The 21,113-nt window shown below is 40.3% G+C and overlaps 1 protein-coding gene across 1 annotated transcript in view; it reads right to left on the bottom strand.

The window, feature by feature from the left end:
• Positions 1-552: 552 nt before the first annotated feature.
• Positions 553-21,113, bottom strand: part of LOC133361774 (diacylglycerol kinase beta-like) — a gene marked incomplete at its 3' end in the record, with an annotated part of 51,301 nt that continues 30,740 nt past the window's right edge. The window contains exon 7 of the mRNA XM_061580768.1: positions 553-673. Within this exon, the coding sequence (XP_061436752.1) occupies positions 553-673 (121 nt within the window). The remainder of the gene's footprint in view (positions 674-21,113) is intronic.

Here is a 21,113-nt window from a genome sequence, read left to right as displayed (position 1 = left end):
AGCTCATGTGAAAATTAATGCTGAAACAGCAAAATAAACAACTTACAGCCTGTAAATATACTTCTGGATGAAGGCCTCCTTAGACCACGTTTGCAACTAAGTTGTTTGACCATTATATATCATGTTCAATGCAGGTTGGTGAAGGGTGGGGTGATGGGTGGGTAGCAGCAGGCATGGTTCACATGTCACTCACCAATGTTGTTAGCCATGTCTGGGTTCATGGCGCGGTGTACTCACCACTGCGCCAACACTCTTCGTCTAGTATTTTAAGAGTTCCAAATATAACTCAGAGGGTCCCATTCTCCCAAATATACTGAGCTGTGTCACATTATTACGATGACATTATATTCATATATATTGAACAAACCATGCCAGAGAAAATATATATAATCTTCACGCACAGCCCTTTGTCAATCCACTGCTAGATGAGGGTGATCCCCCTGCCATGCAGGTCACGGGGGTCATTTGACCACCACACTAATAAGTATACAAGGTACGCACAGTTAAAAACAAAGGACATTGTTAAATTGTCCATTAAAGAACAGTGCCTACCTGATGGTCACGGAGGAACACTGGGCCAAGCGGGAACCTGCACTCTTCAGCCCCGTGTAGATCTGGCCCATTTCCATAGCTCCATCCAGCCCAACCACCTCCAGCAGATGGTCACTGAGGTCTGAAAGGCAGATCACACAGTGTTGTGGGTCAAGCAGGCTTTACAAGAAGATGTTCAGGAAAACCACAATTCTCTCCAGTCAATGAGAGATGATAAGAGATCCCCATCTCACTGGATAAACGTATTCATTAAGCCTGGACAGAAGTCATATTCAAGGAATTATGGGAGCCAACAGCATCATATATGCCCTCGCTAGATGTGCATATGCAATAACAATAATAATGATGATATTCCTATACCCACAAATATCTGAATTAAATCAGGACTTTCGGGATGGTCCTGCTTTGGAGGTTTGCCCAATTCTCTTCTTTTTGTTGCACATGGAACAAAACAAATGCGTATGGTGAGCAGAGCTAGTCTCTAAATAAAGTAAACATTTCTCGAATCGTTGACTGAAAGTGTGAAACGAATAGGTGATATACCGGTGGACACAAGAGCCAATGCATATAACACGCGGAATGGCAAGTATCATAGCACGAGTACTTTTAGGGAAGACACGCTTCATTGCCTATACCAATTGCAATAAAATTCCAGTAAAAATTATTTATTTTGCATTCTTTGCACACGTTCTTCAGGAGAATGACACTTGGAATGTGGTAAGTCATTACGATGTGTGGAACAATTCAACCATCAGGGTCATGATATGAATCTATAACTTTTTTCAACATCGTGGTGAATGGTAGCACCTCCAGTGGCTGCGGCAAATTTTGATTGAAAAATATCGGGAGTATTTTGTGCGCATGTATCGTGAGCTTAATCATCGATATTAATCTATTAACTGATGCAACGTTCCACCCCTACACATTGCCGCTTCTCCAAATAGAACACGTTGGTCATGTAGAAAATAGCCAAATATGAAATAAAATGTTGGATTTGTTTTGTTCATGGAATTGTAATTTGACGTTGTTTTGATTGTAGTTTTTTTTATATATACGTTTTTAAATAAGTTTCTGGCATGCATTTTGAACACAATGCCTCAGATTCTAGTATAGCTGTCTTTTGGACTTGTGGGCAGAGACAATTGAAAACACATGGGTGCAGAAGGCATCACTGGAATTATTATACAGAAACCAGGCTTTAGAAGCTCTGCTAGATCTCAGTTCTAACAAACTGCCGGAACAATCGGCAATCACAAAACTATGCAGCCTCTTCATAATCACTGTAACTGCAGCGAACATTATTAAACGAGTCTCAAAATTGTGTCAAGTGACGAACTGCTTTACTCATCATTTATGGGGGTAAGACACTTATGAAAGTACTGTAGAGAAAATACCGAGCAAACCAATTCATGCGTGTCGTCTTTTCGCTTCAATAAATTGTCTGTGGTTGTATAAGGGGTAAAATAAAAAAAAACCCATTCACATGGAAGACACCTGCATTTGCAATATAAAATAATGAGCTCAAACTGTTTATCAGCTTTCATTCACATGCACACCCACAATATAACCATATCTGTGCTTAGAACATTCTTAAAATAAGGCCAGACGGTTCTTCTTTCCAGACCGTGTGTCTCCGACTCGACTGCGTCAATCTGTGGGGGGGTGGGCGGTGGGGGCTTCAAAGCAATTGCGTGACATTCATTAATAATTTATAAACACCCACCAGGCCCACCAATTATAATAGACATTGACAGACCCATTCCATCTTTCATCGGGACGCAAGAGTCCAGGTGGATTCAGGGATGTTTATTTAAAAAAAACATTGAATCTCCCCGACAGTGGCATTATTGATCACACGGTTCAATATTGCCACTTCAGGACAATTAATTGCCAAAGGGCCTCGGATACAAAGAGGTAGAATATTTTAGTTTATGCAGCACAGCTTCGACAAACATTTAAGCATGCATACATCGCTAATTAAAATACACCATTGTAAAACCCACAGATGTAACAAGTGGATGTTTTAGTCGAAATGTAGTGTGCGTTACAAAGTAGTTGACCGTGCTTTTACTGTCAAAAGTCCACATTAATAAACATAGATTCCATTGCTTCTTACACCGTTTGAGTGTGTTACTTGTAAGATGTGTAAAAACAGCATGGTAATTCACGATATGTAAGATGGTTGGAATTACTAGATCCAATTATTTAATTGGTACCATAGGTGGCTGTTTGGCTTTAATAAGGGAGTGTTAACATAAGAAGCGATCTGATGGCACATTGTTTTCAAAAACACGTTTTCAAAAACAAGTTTGATGGCTATCCAAATGAGTCACGTGAATGACATCACTTCATGCGAGCCACACATCCTTCCATAAATGGACTGAAATAAATACGTTTTTGTTGATAAATATATTATTCACACGCTTAAAAGAAATGCAATTCCTGAACGCCAATGTTTAACTCAATATTTTCATTTAATTGCGGTTTCCATTTTCGTAATTTAACATTTAAAGTTCACGATTTTGCAACTGTTAAATTTCTCTGAAAGCAAATTACGCTTTTTTTATTTTGAGTGGGCAGCACTGATGCGATTCATATGGTAAAAGTAGAAAACCCGAGCTCCGTGAAACGTCAGTGATATTGCTCCAATTTGTGTGGCCACACACGCACGTACAGTGCGCAAACACTCACTTCATTGACCTGCTACTGTTATCACGCGTATCGCGTGACCTCATCACACAGCACTCATTGACAGCTCCTGAAAGAGTTCCACATATCAACACCCTGAGTATACACCATAATGTCAGCAATTACAAGACTTATTTGGGAGGCCAGTTCCATTGTGGGGCAATGTTTTTCAAGTACATATCTGACCAATGTCTATCTCACGCGTGCAGCAATGTTATGCTTTGATGGTAATGTTTAGCATACAGGAATACATGCTCGTGGGGTGGGGAGGAATAACCTTGTTTAGATCCAACTATCACCTGCCTATTCTTAGGTTTTTTCGGTAAAGTCACGTAGGTAAAAACATTAAAAAGTAAAATAAAATAAAAATCACGACGTTTCGGAGGCAACACAAGCTTCCGTCTTCAGGTGGTACCGTCACAGCCACGACAGCTGTATCAAGTAAATGAGAGATTGCTTGATACAGCTGTATCAAGTAAATGAGAGATTGCTTGATACAGCTGTATCAAGTAAATGAGAGATTACTTGATACAGCTGTATCAAGTAAATGAGAGATTACTCGATACAGCTGTCGTGGTTGTGACGGTACCACCTGAAGACGGAAGCTTGTGTTGCCTCCGAAACGTCGTGATTTTTATTTTATTTTACTTTTTAATGTTTTTACCTACGTGACTTTACCGAAAAAAACCTAAGAATATGAATCATTGCAGTCACGAAAGCTTCAAATCTAGAACTATCACCTGCCTTTAAACGAATCACACGGAATGCACCCAATCTTGTCGAATCTCAGACACTACGCAGGGTTTGAGCCTAGATAATGCTTGGACAGGAAACCACAATGCGTCACAGGTGTTATAGGTTGTGGGGCTACCTGGTGGACAGTGCAGAGAAATACATTGTTGTACTGTACTTTAATGCTCCTGCACGAATGCTTCCCAAACATTCACTGACCTGTCTGACTAGCATGGTGAAGTATCGTCAAACAACATCCAAGACGTGCATGTGATTTGGGAGACCCACATCCAGCAGTTGATTGGCAAAGGAATGTCCATGTATTACCAGTGGGAGATCTTATAAGATATATGTGGTACATTATTTAAGCAATGGTCTATACAAAATTCAGTTGGGCCAGTTCAGAATGCAGTTCCACGAATTAGAGCCACAACCATTTCATTTTTATAAACATGTTCGTAGAACTATAATACATATAGGGCACAACAATATACGACTACGATGGATAGGCATATTTTGTACTAGTGACAGAGCCTGATGCCTATACTGTAATCCCTACTACAAGCCAGCATAGCGGCGTTTCAGAAAATGTTGAGTGAGAACGTAAGCCCCGTGGTCTATAAATGCAAAAATGGTTATACCGTACATATAATTAAATTGTCTTGGATAATATATCAGAAATTCCAAGTGCTTTATAGCATTTGTGAAGCAGTGCTCATTCTTTGTTTACTGCAATGTCTACTACCGTGCACCATAACTCGTTTAAGTATGCTACACATATGCAAGTAAAACGTGTACACGCTACACAATAGTTCCATCATGATGCAATGAAAGACAGGGCTTGCCTACATATGATTTAAATACAGTACAGCGTTGAAGAAAAAACATAAAGAGAAATGTAAAAAATTATACTTTTAATAATGTGAAAAACTGCAAACCATCCGATAACGATTAAAAATAATTATATCGCTGAATGTGAACTTACAATACGCATGCAAAATACCCATTAACCTCTTGAGTGGTTTCATTTTGGTATCAAATGTGATATACTGTATCACATTTCATACCATGTAAAAGTTCATACCATAAACATTTAAAAGCAAGCTGAAGAAATGAGTAGTCTGCATCTATTGCATGCAGATTTATTTTGAAGAAAAACTGGCTTAAATGTTATTTTGGCAATACTGAACCAGAATAGTTGTCTCCATCTTGAAAATACATAACTCAGAGCTGATTTCCTGCAACAACAAAAAACTGGCAGAGTTCTTGGCAAATGTACTTGGAGTACATTTACTTGGAGTACATTTAGGATAAAAAAAACAGATTTTATGTTTTAAGCATTTGTTCAAATGCACATGTTGCACTCTGTTTTAATTTACAAGTTATCAATAAGCAAATCTTAGAAACAATATAATGTTTTTTAAAATGAAAATTAGGTGAACGATATTTTGAAATTACTGCAGTACAGTAATATTTTGTGCATGTTATTCATAAAAAATGCAACACAAGTGAGCATTTGCCCAAATTTTCGTCATTTGTAAAAGCATGACATTATCTTCTTGGTTCTTTCAGTAAAGTCACGTAGACGGGGAAAAAAAAAACATAATAAATAAATATTATTATGATTTATTTTTATTATTTTATTATTTCCCTTCTACGTGACTTTACCGAAAGAACCAAGAAGATGAATCCCTGCAGTCACAAAAGCTTTAAATCGAAAAGCATGAAATTACTATAACCAAGACGTGTAGTGATGCATAAACTCATTGTTTAATAGAACGATGCACGTGTCAAATCACGTGTGTAAGAATCTATGTGTTTCAATCCGTGAACTATGTATGTACTGGGCTTTGACGACCGACCCCCTGTTGCCCAGAGGAACGAGTATTCATCGTAATGCTCCTAGAAGAATGGATTATTCAGTTGAATTGACGCCTTGAATCGTGACAGCCCATTGAATCGCATGGCAGAGAATCGTTACACCCCAAATATCCAATTTTTGTTTGAGGTAGTCACATATTTACAGTAACTTTATCCACTGCTTCAACAGAAACCTGAGCTAATTCACAATTGAAATGCCAATGACTAAACATATACATTTAAAAAATGAACCTCAAATATAGCCAGAAATCATGAATCTGTAATGTCAAGAGAGTATATTTCCACACAAATGACCATCTTCCTATTTATGATAAGTGATCTGAAGAATTTATTGGCGAAAATTATGCTCCTCTAAAGAAAGAAACATATTTTAATAACGTAATTTATGTTGCATGTATGCTGAACTTCTTTCACACCATACATAGCCAGCCGTGCTAATCGGAGGTGCGGGGGAAGGACAACAAACTAAAGACAAAAATCACTTCTAAACAAATGAGTTTTCAAGTCTAGATTGAAAAGGGCATAGCTCCAGTGGCTTTCCAAATATCGAAAGAAAGAGCGTTCCAGAACCGCTGCAGAAGCGCATCTGAAGCACGCGATGCAGTGACCATCTCTGTTCGGTGGCCAGCAAAGTACCAGATGTAGAGAATCAAAAGACAAGCCTGTTTGCGTAAATGAATCGTGGTGAATGTGAGTGGATATGCGACTTTGAACTCTCTTTATAGTTTGTATCTATCCAAGCTCTCACTTGGAAACTAATTGGCCCAGTAACTCCTTTATGATAAATTTCGATTTAAAGCTTTCGTGACTGCAGGGATTCATCTTCTTGGTTCTTTCGGAAAGACAGACCTGTTATTACACCTGAGGACGGCTGCTTGCGTTGTGGCCGAAACGTCGTGAGAATAATTAATTGTTTTATTTTTATTATTTTATTATTTCCCTTCTACGTGACTTTACCGAAAGAACCAAGAAGATGAATCCTTTATGATATTTTAACTTTTTTGGATTTCACAATGCGCTATTATAAATACCCTTTCAGACCCGACAATGAGCAGAAGCTCATGTCATTTTAGACGATGGCTCCACAAGACTCCTCACTACAGTATTGAACTGCTTCTGGAGCCACTTCAGCCTCTCCATTCTAATCGCAGGAATCTCGCCGCAGTACTTCTGCCGATGGCAATCATTGGGTGTTTGCAACATCAATCATCTCGAACATGTTTGACAAGTTATTTGTACGGACGCTGCGTTGGAAGCGGTGCACAGAGCAATAAACAAACAACTCAACAGGTTCGTCAATAACACTGTGGCCTTAAAATGAACAAATATACAAGGATGGGCGATGTTTCAGCCACATAAAAGCTATTATGCGCTATAAAGGACGACCACTGCCAGAAATGTCACCTATTCTATATTTTCCTTTTCAAGTCAAAGTTTTTTATGAATGTGTTGAATTTTTATCAAACGAGCTTGAAAATGTCATGTCTCAGAGCTTGCTGATACTGATTTAAGTGAAACCCACATTTTTAAAGCAATTAGCTTTTTTTCTTCCAATCATTGTTAATGGGGCTGAGTCTATCAATGCATACCAGATTTAAAACAGGTGACTGTTCAGGTTCAATGTAGAATCTAAGTGGTACTGGCAAAGATCACTGATTCAGGCAATAGATGTCTGTAGCCACCCATCCACTCTAAAATGCCCTTCACTCATGTCAATCATACATCTCTTTGTTGTTAAACGGAGACTATTCCAAGCTGAATGTTAGGCACAATAGTATGTATTCATTCAACAGCGGATAGAATACGGCTGTTGATACTCTTTGAAAAGACAACCATCAGCAAAGAGACAGCAATATTTATAAATCATGTTATTTATTTATCATTTATTTATGATTTAACCGTCTTGAATGTGCTCAAAACAGTTGTTGAGATACAATAGCTGTAGATGGAGACACGGTGAAACCAATAAAAGGTAAGAATCCCTTCTCAAAATAATGTTAAAATAACTCTACCTTGCAGGACACAGACAATGACTTATATGAATTATCATGACACGCTTAAAAAAAATCACAGTTAAAATAGAACATGGCAAACAGATGGTTCTGCAAAATGTGAAAGTACCTATTATAAAATGATGGGGATAGCACCATATGATACCATCATGTAAAGAAAAAAATCTATTTTCTGAGAAAGGTTTAAAAAGTGTTAAAAACCTGTCAGGTTTGTGGTCCACGTGTGACATATAAAATTCATATGACCTTGTGGAATTACTCTTCAATACACCTTACCATGAGCTATGCACACAGAGGTGTACAATAAATTCAACCAAAAGCTGAAAATTATGATTTAAACGTGTTTTTAGTTTTTTTTCCAACTTACCTGGAATTACCAACATGGTAGAGGATATTTAAATTGAAAAACATGCATAAATGAACACTTACTTTAAAATTTAACATTGCAACATTCAACGCAAATCATGGTGAGATGGTGCCAAAATACCATAAAATATGGACAGCATTGCAGTTGCGACAAAAAAACATTATGACCAGAATTCTTTCAAACATTTAACGATTCTTTCACGATTTGAAGCTTTTCGTGACTGCAGGGATTCATCTTCTTGGTTCTTTCGGTAAAGTCACGTAGAAGGGAAATAATAAAATAAAAACATCATAAATTATTATTATGTAATTATTATGATAATAATTTTATTATGTTTTACTTTTTCATTATATAATTATTTCCCTTCTACGTGACTTTACCGAAAGAACCAAGAAGATTATTTCACGGTTGCCAGTGAAAGTAAATTCCAAATAGATCAAAACCTGTTTTTGCATGAACTGTATTCCTTGAGGTTATATTCCCTTCCCAATTTTAGTTACTGCTCAAGATTAATTCTTTTTCTCGTTCATTTAATAAAAATGTTGCCGAGGGCTTTGTCATTACCTATTACTGCACCCACAGTTAAAGAATTAATGTACAGATAATTTACAGAGTGCACATGTTGGCTATGTGCTACACTAATACGCGCCAAGTTCATCATGGTTTTAATTATTCATCGACAATATATGATAAGGCGGTGGCATAATTTTGGCTTGACAATCGGGTCACTGTGGGGGGTGGGAGGAGGTTGGTGCAATCTGCTTTGCCGGCTGTAGCCCAGACGACTTTCAGCATCAGTGCGTCAGCTCGGCAGACCACGCAGTGACTGACGACCAATTACACGGAAGCACTAACAACATGTACCTGCCCAAGGCCAAGCATTTGTTATCACTGTTGTCTCTGCGCCATTACTTGTCACATCTCATTGTGCCGTGCTAACACTCAAGTGAAAATGGCATTTTCGTATAGGGACATGTGTAATCGGGGTGTTTAACTTATTCTATTTTAAAAGAGTGAGCACATTAGGCTTTTATCGCAACACAAACCAGACGATGCATTTCCACTTCGAGAAGTTCCTATATATTAATTATTTATAAAGAACATTATCTTTAAACCACTGAATTATTTTTGGTCGACAAACAATATTTAGGCACGCATAGTAATTGCCTTGGAGCAAGTGGTGGTGCAGAGTGGTTAATGCACAGCACTATGAACCCAGTGACCCGAGGTAAGATTTTGTCATGGATAACATTAGTGGTGAATGATACCTCGACCAGTCCTTGGCTGTTTTCCCATCCCAATCTACATTGACCAGTATGGTGAAGCATGGTTAAACACTCATACCCAACATTGCACGTTGAGGTCTTCATCCAGTAGTGATCTAAAAAGGGCTGTACATTTTAATTTAGTAATTGCTATGATGATACTTGAGAAATGGTTCTGCTGGAATTAACAAATATAAATTATTCACTGAAATAAACAACTCTCATTTCTATACGTTGGTTTATAAAAAAACATGCAGTTGAACTAAAAAACCATGGCTGGTACTGTAGCCCTTTGTGTAATAAAAGCAGGAAAACTCCCACAGTCTATGTAGTATGTACAGCTGCTTTAATTCCTAACTAAACTGTGCAATGCACGACTGCACATAGCTCTGGCATAATGCCCTAGTATACTCAAGCTCTGTGGAAAAAGAAAAAAAATGGAGCTTAAAAAAGCCAGTTTTTATGAATGGGCCATGAAGCCAGTGGAAGTGCGTAGGTCTCCCGAGAGATGCCCTTCAACCCTAGCGCACACGTTGCCGAGGAAATTTCTTAATCCCTGCCTGCCCCTCTCTCTGTGCATTGTTAAGCCACTCAGATGCAGTGATGTGCACAAAGCAGGCATGTGGGTTAATCCTTGGGCTTAGTTCCCAATAACTAATTACGGCCGGGAGTGAACTACCAAGCCACGGCTGTCAAGTTGATGGACCAGAGCTCAGAATTGAGAATGTATACGCTGTTGCTGTGATAGAAGATGGGAGAGGCCTACAAGCAATCAGCACACAAGGGTACTGGCACACTCTGTTCTTTTATTTATTTCATTCTTTTATTCATCCACCGGTTGCCTTATTTATAGGGATAAACAAATAATTAAGTAGACAACTTCTTTTTGCAGTGGCACGTGACCTCATTCCACTATAATATGCTTAGCCTCATTCTAGCACATGATACACCATGCCGGTGAAAACTTGCATTAAACTAAAAAAAAATGCAATTATGTTCTTGCATACAAAATGGATATTATGACAAATCACTCGTTGAATGGGGCTTATTCTACAAATCCCAAGATTTCGAACTCTTCAGGTAACTTTGATTTTAAGAAAATATGGTTCAAATTAATGAGCAGTTTAATTTTAATCTATTTATAACCTGTTATAAAATGTCTGCCTTTTATAAAGGATACATTTTACAAGCAGTATCCACCAAACACTGTGAATTATAACGTTTTAATTCAACCCGTTACGCTAATTATATAGCTGTACCCAAGAACTCAAAGGCAAGCGTTTGTCTAGGGCAGGGGTCGGCAACCAAAATAACAAGAAGAGCCATTTCTTTCCAATTCGGTACAAAATTCAGTATTTCAAGAGCCGCAATGCATCTGAGTACATACTGTACATACGTACATATCGTCAAGAAGCAGCCCGTAAAGAGCCGCATGCGGCTCCGGAGCCGTAGGTTTGCCGACCCCTGGTCTAGGGAGTTAAACCCAACTTGCACGCGCACACACACCTACAACCACCGTGTTCTTTTTGTGACTGATTTATATCAAACACAATTTGTAAATGTCACTTGTGTGTTACAGGTTTGACGTGCAATAAAGTAAATGTAGCTCATGGCGGGAGCAGCAGCAATATCTTCAACAGATATCTAAAAAATATTACAGTTTACATATATATATGACTGTATAATCCATCCAGAGCCTGCGGTGTAATAAAGTGCCAATTGTCCAGAATTAAATTGATTTGGTTTTTCCCATTGAGTTATCAAAATGCAGATGCGAATTATCCCGAGTCTGGGATAATTTCAAAAATAAATAAAACCACTGCCTCTACGAAAAGTATTGCACACTTACGTGGGAATCTGAGAGCTCAAATAATAACCTGAGTATATTTATTATAAAGGCACCCATTAACCAACAAATTAGCAAAAAAAACCATATAAATTGTATGTAATGGTGTAATCTGCATAAAGGCAATAGAACGGAGCTAGTAGAATCAATAACAAAATAATCGGACAGGAACCTCCGTCAACAAATGCTTGATAAATGTTGACATCGTTATATCAATGAAGAAATTATAGCTTACATTGTTGCGTGCATGTGGGTGGGGGAGTGGTGGCGCTTTGGTTAGGCCGACTAAGCGGTGTGTAAACTTCACCACGAAGAAGACAAAGGCGGCCTCTGCATGGTGCTGGCGACCTACCCCTTCGTTTTTATGTGCCGGCCTCATAGGTTCTCGCAACACATTTTCCCCAACAGTCTGGTAAGGTTTTATTGCGGATCGTTTGCGCTTCCGTTAGTGCACTGAGCTATTAACCTGGTTAGTTGAATTAGATTTCCCGGCCACAGCCACATCAGTGACACCAGTTTAACACGTAGGCTTTCGCGACCAATATTATTCATAATCAACGTTTTTGGGTTTAGATCGCGTTATTTATAAATGTGTCGTAACCCTCCACCACTCGACACGGCCAATCAGTAAAAAGTGTCACGTTGAAAAAAGACAAATAGTTTTGTTGTTGTGGTTTCACGCTTCAACACACCGGTGGGCTAAAGCAGTGAACTATTTGTCTTTTTTTCAACGTGACACTTTTTACTGATTGGCCGTGTCGGGTGGTGGAGGGTTACGACACATTTATAAATAACGCGATCTAAACCCAAAAACGTTGATTATGAATCAGTGACACCTTAAACATTCTGGGCCTCCCCTAGGTTCACTTAGGCTTAAATGAGAACCTGCTGTGGTATGTGAACATTTATCACTGGGGAGGTAATATCAACTGTGCACGGTGCAAGTCACACCCTGGTGCAATTCTCGCCTTAATAGGTGCTCGCTGATAACACTTTCCACAATAGTCTATGGGGAGGATTGTTGTCGTGTCTTAATGTGGTAGTTAGCACAGCAGAGCGCACCACGAGTATTCCAAGCTTGCATCACTGACAAACGTTACGTGAACTGGAGGTGCGTATGCAGTTAGGTCACCACAGCCTAATAGAAGGATGTCATGTCAGTGTTAGCAATGAGGAGACAAAGGTGGCAGGGAATTGTTGGTGATGGCCAAACATCGTCCCCCAGTGTGTCATGCTCACCGTAAAACGTGCTCGTTAAAAGCACCTGTTTCTACAGAATCTGAGGTTCAATGGGGGTGTTTGTCATTGTATTTATACAGACTGTATTACTCGGCTGGATTCAAACACACTTACTCTTTCCTTCATCCTCAGCAAATAAACACAATTCATGTTTTCCATTTACTGTATGTACATTTAAAAAAACACATCAATTAACATATTTGTAACCTCTGAAGCAGCTACATTTTGAAAAATTAATTTCTGGAAAAATATATCAACCTTGTAAGACAAATATCATGACCGTATGGGCTGTTGGACTCCCCCAATCATTATGTACATTACACTTTAACAATATTTCGCTGGGTAATGCCGCTTTAGAGCCTGTGGCTCACAATCGGGTTCAGATGTCAGGTTCAGGGCGACGGGATGGCACAGTGGTTACAACTGTGCCTCACCACAGGAATCACCTCGGTTCGATTCCCGACTCGGGCGTCTTTCTGTGCGGTTTGTATGTTCTCCCCCCTGTTCTGCACGAGTTTCCTCCCATTGCTAAAAACACAAATGTAACTGGTCATGGCCAAAAAGCCCAGTGATGAAAGGATACCTGTATCGTGCCCAATTGGGATGAAACGTAGCAATATCTCCCCCTACTGAAAAAACATTGTCAGAACCCGTAGGTAAAAAACTAAAATAAAATCAATGAAAACAACTAAATTTAATCACGACGTTTCGGAGGCAACACAAGTTTCCGTCTTCAGGTGGAACCGTTACAGCCACAATCACTGTAGTAAGTTAGTTGTTTTCATTTATTTTATTTTATTTTTTGAACTACGTGACTTTACCGAAAAAACCAAAGAGTATGAATCCTTGCAGTCATGAAAGCTTCAAATCTAGAATTGTCAGAAACCTCTGGAAAAAATAATCTTGAGATTCAGTGAGGCTATCCTGGATGAACAAGCGTAATAATAAAACATATTTCAACGTGGGTGAGCACAGCCCTTGATCCACCCGGGGTTGTTACAATGAATTTGTACGGCTCTTTAAGAAGTGAACAGTGACCCTACTGTGGGAAGACTCTCCTCCACCTTCTAGAACATTCTGTGATCAGATCCAGGAAGCATCTCAGGCATCAGCACTTAATTCAGCTTGAATTCACGTCCTGAGCATTTACAATGTGAGATTGATTCACTTATGATGATACCTTTTGCAGGTTGTGGTGAAGGTGTGCCACCAGTGGAGACCTGTTGAATGGACGTTATAATCAATTTTGTGATATCTTCCATGGCCAATTCTCCCTCGTGGTGTGTGCCGCACTGCCATTAGAAATGCCCTAATCTTTTGACCCAACGTAATAATATTATAGAAAGGAACACCATTACATTGAAATATTGACTCTCTACCACTGGCTTAGCGATTTCAAAAGAAGATGTGCACTGTCTCGCGCTTGTTTGAGCATGAATACATTGTCTTGATATTAAATGTTTAATGTAACTTGACAGTTTGACGAACAAATAGAATAATTACGTTGTCTTGCATGCATTTCTTATTTCAATGTAGCTGTACTATTGCAGCTATATATTTAAACATGTACTTAACAAATAAGATGAATGCTACATCAGTATCTGTAAGTTTATGCTTACACATATACCGCATATAGTATATGCTTCATATATATCTTCCCAGCTTGAGTAATTTTGTTTGTTTAACAAGGTTTCAAGAGACTGGCATTGATGGAGACATACAGGCTACTTATGCGTATGCTTAGGAAATATTATGAATGACCCTCATAGTCTGTCAATCTATCCATCCGTATAAGGACAGAAACTAGACGTATTTGAACAATAATTTCAAATCCCTTAAACCAATACCAATTCAACTGAACAATACCAATGCGTATTTATATTTGAGGCACACTGGGAAACAACACACTTTCAAAGAAGCATCTTTTCTATTTATAAGATGTTAACAGTATGCTGCGTATCAGTAGAATGAGCATGTGTACCTCAGAATGTGCAGAGAGGTGTGAACGCGTGTAATGGAGTGCACGTTCCACTACTCAAATAGATTTGCCACTTAATGTGTTTTTCCCCCTCATGACATCACGGGTCCTGGAAGGGAATTCTGTGTAATTGGTGTTAATTTATGGTTTAACAAAGGTGCCACCGTAACACGACACACAACTCTCATGCAGCCAACTTATTATCAATATTCACAAGGTAAGTGCCACTCCATAATCATTAAAAACAATTCCACTATTGTCCCTTAATAATGCATATGCAATCGCTTATGATTAACATTATGAATATTCAACTCGGACGTAATTGACCGTACGATATATGTGCATGCAACACTCTGCATACACTCGAATTACAAATCACACACACCAGCTTGTCACAAAGGGTTACTGATTTTTGTCAAATGAGCACCATTCTGTAAAATGAAAGCCGATATGAAATGATTGGTGAGTCACGATGTATTTGAAAGGTATGGGTTACAATAAAATAAAATGACAAAAAATAATGAAACGTTCAATAATGGAATCTATTGCTGCAGCTAAGAACTTGTTTTTTCATTTCTTATATTTCATCGTACATTGCAGCGCATATGTGAAAATATCCTCTTATGTGTGTGAGTAGAAAATAATTGTTTTTATCAACTTTAAAATAAAGCTAAAGGGACTTCATTGGCAGTGGTGTATAAACATAGAATAAATACACTCCACAACTGTCGTGCTTGTGGGACACAGCTGAAAATATTGTATTATTAAATACACGTGATGATGATTATCACGGTGGTTGCTGGCAGTGTGTTTCTCAGCCTGTGTTTATTTTTTCATGAGTACTTTATTACATTCAGAAATCACATTGCTTCAGACACTCACGTGTCGTGCGCTCCATACTAAAGAGTCAACACGCTAAGGTGTTTCAATGCAAGAGTGCTAAATGTATCTTCATAACATGACAACCACATTGCAAATAAATTAAGTATTTCATTCAGACACTGCACACGGCTATCAAAGCAACAACTGCTCATTGAATTATAGGCAAAGACGTGCAGGAGCCACTCCTCTCCGTGTGATAGATGGGAGTGGTGATAGTGCCTCTACGCTACGAAGCACCACCACCCGAGTTTGAGCCCCATCTCACAGCGAGCACCCGTGGACATGGTCTGAACCAGGTCCTGGGCCTCCCGTAGGTAAACTCAGGCTCAAACGAGTACCTGGAGTGTTGTGTGAACATCGCCAACTAGGGATACAAAGGCGGCCGGGCGTGGTGTCTTCCACCCACCCCCTTGCGTGCCATGCTGGTCTTCATCAGTACTCACTAACAGCACTTGTCCTAAAAGTCTGTGAAGGCTATGTGGGGCATGTTTGTCTTTGATAGATCAAAACTCAGAAGAAGACACATGCTATGCCAACACGTTAAGAGTGCACGACGTGCCTCTTTTTCATGAGGATTCCTTTGGCAATGCAGCTGCAGGCAATTTATTATGAATGAGTGCTAATACTTTTTCAGGTGACACGCAGTCATGACCTGCAAGGGCTGCAACAGGTTAGTATGTATTTTCAATGCATACTTTAATGGCAGACTTCCTCTTTAATGAGTCCCTCTCAGGATAATGCTGTTATATAATTGGGAGTTGGTTGCTCATTTGCTTGCTGAACTGCCGCCCGTGTGCTGTATGATCTGGGTCTAATTTAATTTGTGACAATTATTTCAATTACCATGCTCTACTAAGCTTCAAAGCACAAATTAATAATGAGAAGAAATGCACTGCAATAGCACACTAGCGCTGAATTGAGAGAGGAATACTTGTTCATTGTTTTTCCAGATTGTCTCACACATTTCACGCCGGCAATGCTCGGAATAATTGTATAAGCTTTCTTGGCACCGAAATTCAACTGCAAATGGTCGTGCATAAGTGTTTTGTCTTTCAGGTAATCCGCAGTGGACTTAATTAACAGTGGAATATTAACGGTTTTTGTTTGCAATTTAAATAATACGATGGTATTTAAGACATACATTGGGGTTTTTTCTCGTCTCAAGAGAAATTCCTCAGGGAAGGCGATGTCTCTTTGCAGTTCTCACCACATAAACATGTGCCGGTATTCCTGATTCCTATCTCTGTGTGCTTAATCAAGCCTGTGCAGTGAACCTATCATGCACTCGCTCACAAATGTGCGTGCAATTCGATGATTCTGCATTCCTCTGCATTACAAACAATGTTCCTTCTGGATATAATTTATGATGCCACCTTTTTCCATTCAAAACCAGTGGAAATAAATGAACAGCAAACGTCATTTTCCTCTTTCCCAATCGACACAACTATATCATCCACGTTAGAATGGACTAACATGAGATGAAAAACAGTGCTCAACAAGCATATGTGATTTATTGTAGTTCGTTACATGTGCTTGTTTATTCATGCTGGTTCTGATGTGCTTGTGATAATGTGCTTGAACATATGTGCTTGTCACGGCATTGTAGCACATCTTTGTGTGCCTGTGTATAAGGAGAGTGTATTGCCATGTGTGTAGAGGGCAATCTGCCCAGTGATGAGTATGGTCATCGAGGATGACATCAGCTACTTGGAATAAATTTAAGTTCCAGCTCAGCCCCTGCCGTGTTTTCATGACCACAGGGAAACATGCCGTCCTCCCTGGCAAACCAGGCTGAGAGACTAAACACCAGTGGGCTCATTTTATCTGGGCAAAGCTCAAAACCAGTCATGACATCGTGGGATCAATGTGGAAACAGGATGCGCAGCCAACAGTAAACTTTGCTTGTTTCAACTTCGGGGCTCTATTGTTGTTTTGAGGGTTCCACGGTGGTGAGATATTAACTACCTTGCCTGGTGTAAAGAAAGTCGTGGGTTCAATCCCAACCCTGACGCCTGTATATTTGGATGTTCTGCCTGAGAACGCATTGATTTTTCACCTGGTCCTCCGGTTTTTCTCTCCACATTTAGAAATGTGCGTTTAAGAGTATTTGGCTGCGATACATATCCACATGATAAGCCACTTCAATGAGCTATTGTTTGTGGCCAGGTTGCTTCTGAAAAATAGCAATATAGCTCAGTGGACCTTACCTGGTAAAATAAAAAAAAGTTGAATTTAGTTTTAGTTTAAAATGGGGAAGAAGATGACAACCTGCTCGCGAAAGCACAACAAATGTCATCACACCGGCGGCCGAATGCCCGACAATGGTATCCCGGCCTGAAAAGCAACAGCACAGAGAGCATTTCACAAGGTCAGAGCAATGTGAATGTCGTCCCATCGCTGCGAATCATGCAGCTTAACGTCGAGGGCCCCTCCAGTGCGAAATGCGATTACATTGCGAAGATTCTCCAGTTTCAAGAGGTCGACGTCTTTGCACTGGAAGAAACGCATCTGGATCGACAGTGCCCTCGGTCAAAGATAATCGGATACACTCTCATTGCTGCAAGCCACCATCCGAAACACGGCCTTGCCACATACGTAAAGAACGACCTGAAGGACACGGTCCAGGTCGTGCCACACACCTCGCCACACTACATCGCCATCGAGATCAACAACGTGACAGTGGTCAACGTCTACAAGCCTCCAGGTATGGAATGGTCGTGTCCGGCATTACCGAAGCCAAGCCACCCTATCATCCACATAGGCGACTTCAACAGCCACCTCACCTTGTGGGGCTATAGCGCCAACGATAGAGCTGGTGAGCAACTGACATCATGGGCAGCAGCAGAAGACCAGCACTTAAAAGACCGCGATACGTTCAAGTCAGCGAGCTGAAAAAAGTGTGAAACGCCCGATTTATGTTTTGTGTCTCGGGAGCAGAAGAGAAATCTGATGCCGTCGACGAGAACAATCCTAGACGACTTTCCAAATAGCCAACATAGACCTGTAGTGATCCATATCGGTCTTCAGATTTCACTCTTCCGCTGCGCACCAATACCGCGTCGGAATCTGAGATCAGCTGAATGGGTGAATTTCACTGCGGACTTGGAAGAATCAGTTGGAATGATACCTCCACGTGCAGTCAACTACCGTCACTTCGTTGGTCTCATCAAGGCAGTTGCCAAGGCCAACATCGTAAGAGGCTTCAGAAAGGTCTTCACTCCATGTTGGACTCCAGAAAGCGAACAACTTTTCCGGAAATTCAATGCTGATAAGAAGCAGGAGACTGCAAAAGCTTTACTCGAGTCACTGAATTTGCAAAGAAGAGAAAGGTGACGTGAAACAGTTGAGGCACTTGACTTTGCAAAATCGAGCCGTAAAGCCTGGCGCCTCCTGAGGTTGATGGGAGCTGCCGCGACGCCAGCCGATAATCCTCGGCAAGTCAGTCCTGACGAGATTGCTAGGCAACTTATCAACAATTCACGAACTTCAATCGACAAAAGCATAAGACGGCAAGTCTACAAAGAACTTTATTGCACACTAGATAGCTGCCAAAAAACCTCTGAATTCTCCCGTCCATTCTCAGTGGAGGAAGTAGATGCCGGTATTGCCCAGTTGAAATGCGGGAAAGCCTCAGGTCTTGACAATATTTATCCAGAATTCATCAAGAACTTGGGACCAAGAGCAAGAAAATGGCTAGCCACATTCTTTACTGATATCCATTCCACAAGCATCATTTCGAAAGAGTGGAAAGAGGCAAGGATAATAGCCATTCTGAAACCAGGCAAGGACGCATCGGACGCTCAAAACTACCGCCCTATCTCCCTACTCAGCGTCAGCTACAAACATTAGAGACACTGCCACTTGGTGGTCTGAATTATGGGCGGCGATGGACGTGGCAAACAAAAACATCATTTACGATCCGGCGGTAAAAATACCGGGATTCTCTCTTCCACAACGACTATGAATCACATTGAACTGCGCTCGAACACAACACGGCAGATGCGCTTACACATTCCATAAATGGAAGATCAAAAATCGCCCAACTGCGACTGTGGAGAAGTCCAAACCATCAAGCACATCACCGATGAATGATCCATCCATGCACATCCTGGCGGTATCGCTGAAATCCACACTGCGTCAACCACATCATTGGACTGGATGAGGAACCTTTGCATTCATTTATGATGGTCATTGAGAAAAAATCTAAACTGCTGCTTTTCACAATGCCATACGAAAGAAGAAAAATACAAAATAAGACATTGTAGCTTGGGTTCGTATCGTCATCCAAGACTCTATTAATTGTATGTTTAAAAACACTTTGCATTTTAAAAACAACTTCCCATAATAGAGAGGAAGAGAGTGAAAGGGATGAAGCCGTGTGGCTCATGACGTAGAAGGAACATGGGTCTGCTATGTGGTGCTGATCCTGGGTTGTTCCTGGCCAACCAATCTCTGTTGCCAGTGATCATGGAAATGTGACGTGTAGAACAAAGGTGTGTAGATGTTGCTAACATAGTCCAGGAGGGTTTGAGTGAGTCACCAATACAATATCTAATTTCCACTCTATATGTATATATATACACGTATTCATGCTCGGTCAAACAGACTGGTGATTTTTTGGTTATACCGTACATGTAAAGCACTTATTAAACATGAATTGGCCAGACATTAAAATTAATGACTCAACTGAAAAGGGTTTGAGTCTTTCCTGCATAATTTAACATCTTTATGCACGTACAATATTTTTTAACAGTAAAAACATTACATGAACCTCAGCAACCTTTTGTCAATTCACTGCTGGACGGTGTGAGTTTGTGAAAGGAGGATGGGGAGGAGGATTGTGGGGGAGGGCCCAGGACAAATTCAGATATTACGCTCGTCACTGATGTAAGCCGGCACGAGGAATCAAGCTCATGTCACTGGGTTTATAGCAAAGTGTGCAAACCACTGCGCCACCGCTCCCCCCCAGTATGTTCAGGGATCAGTTCAGTTTAAATCCGTGTTTGTGTGCTTTTGGTGCACAGTGCGTGTGTCAGTTCATGCAGGTGGTGAGTGTAACACACCTCAGACAACTGCTCGTGTGCTTTCACAGGGTCAACATTTTCCATTTTCCCCAATCAACAGTTGTGCGCAACACATCATGACCTTATTTACATATAAATGAGGAATATTGGTAAACATGAGGAATGGATCATTTGCGAGTGCAAGGAATGGAGCATGAGACCCCCTAAGGCAGTGTTCATGTGCTCACACAAACACATTTGGACAATCACACATGTGATACGTGTGTGATCATGCGTGCTGGTGGACATACGCTGATGTGTGTGGGGAGTGGTAGCGTAGTGGTTAGCATACTGCAATACGAACCCGGCAAACCCGAAAAAAAATAATTAATATCATCTGAACTGGTTCTGGGCCTCTCCTAGGTTAACTCAGCCTCAAAATTAGTACCTAGCACAGTGTGCAAACATCGCCACTAAGGAGACAAAGGCAGCCGGGCATGGTGCTGGCCATCCACCCCCTCATGTGTCCCATGCCGGACTTCAAAGGCGCTTGCGAACACCACTTGCTGCCGACACGATGGATGTACATCCCTAAATAATAATTCCATAAATTTCGATTTAAAGCTTTCGTGACTGCAGGGATTCATCTTCTTGGTTCTTTCGGTAAA

Source organism: Lethenteron reissneri, unplaced genomic scaffold (genome assembly GCF_015708825.2).
Source record: "Lethenteron reissneri isolate LAM-NWPU_2019-01 unplaced genomic scaffold, ASM1570882v1 scaffold_1232, whole genome shotgun sequence".
NCBI lineage: Eukaryota > Metazoa > Chordata > Hyperoartia > Petromyzontiformes > Petromyzontidae > Lethenteron > Lethenteron reissneri.
Note: the sequence above shows the minus strand (reverse complement) of the source record. Positions and strands in the feature narration are given on the sequence as shown.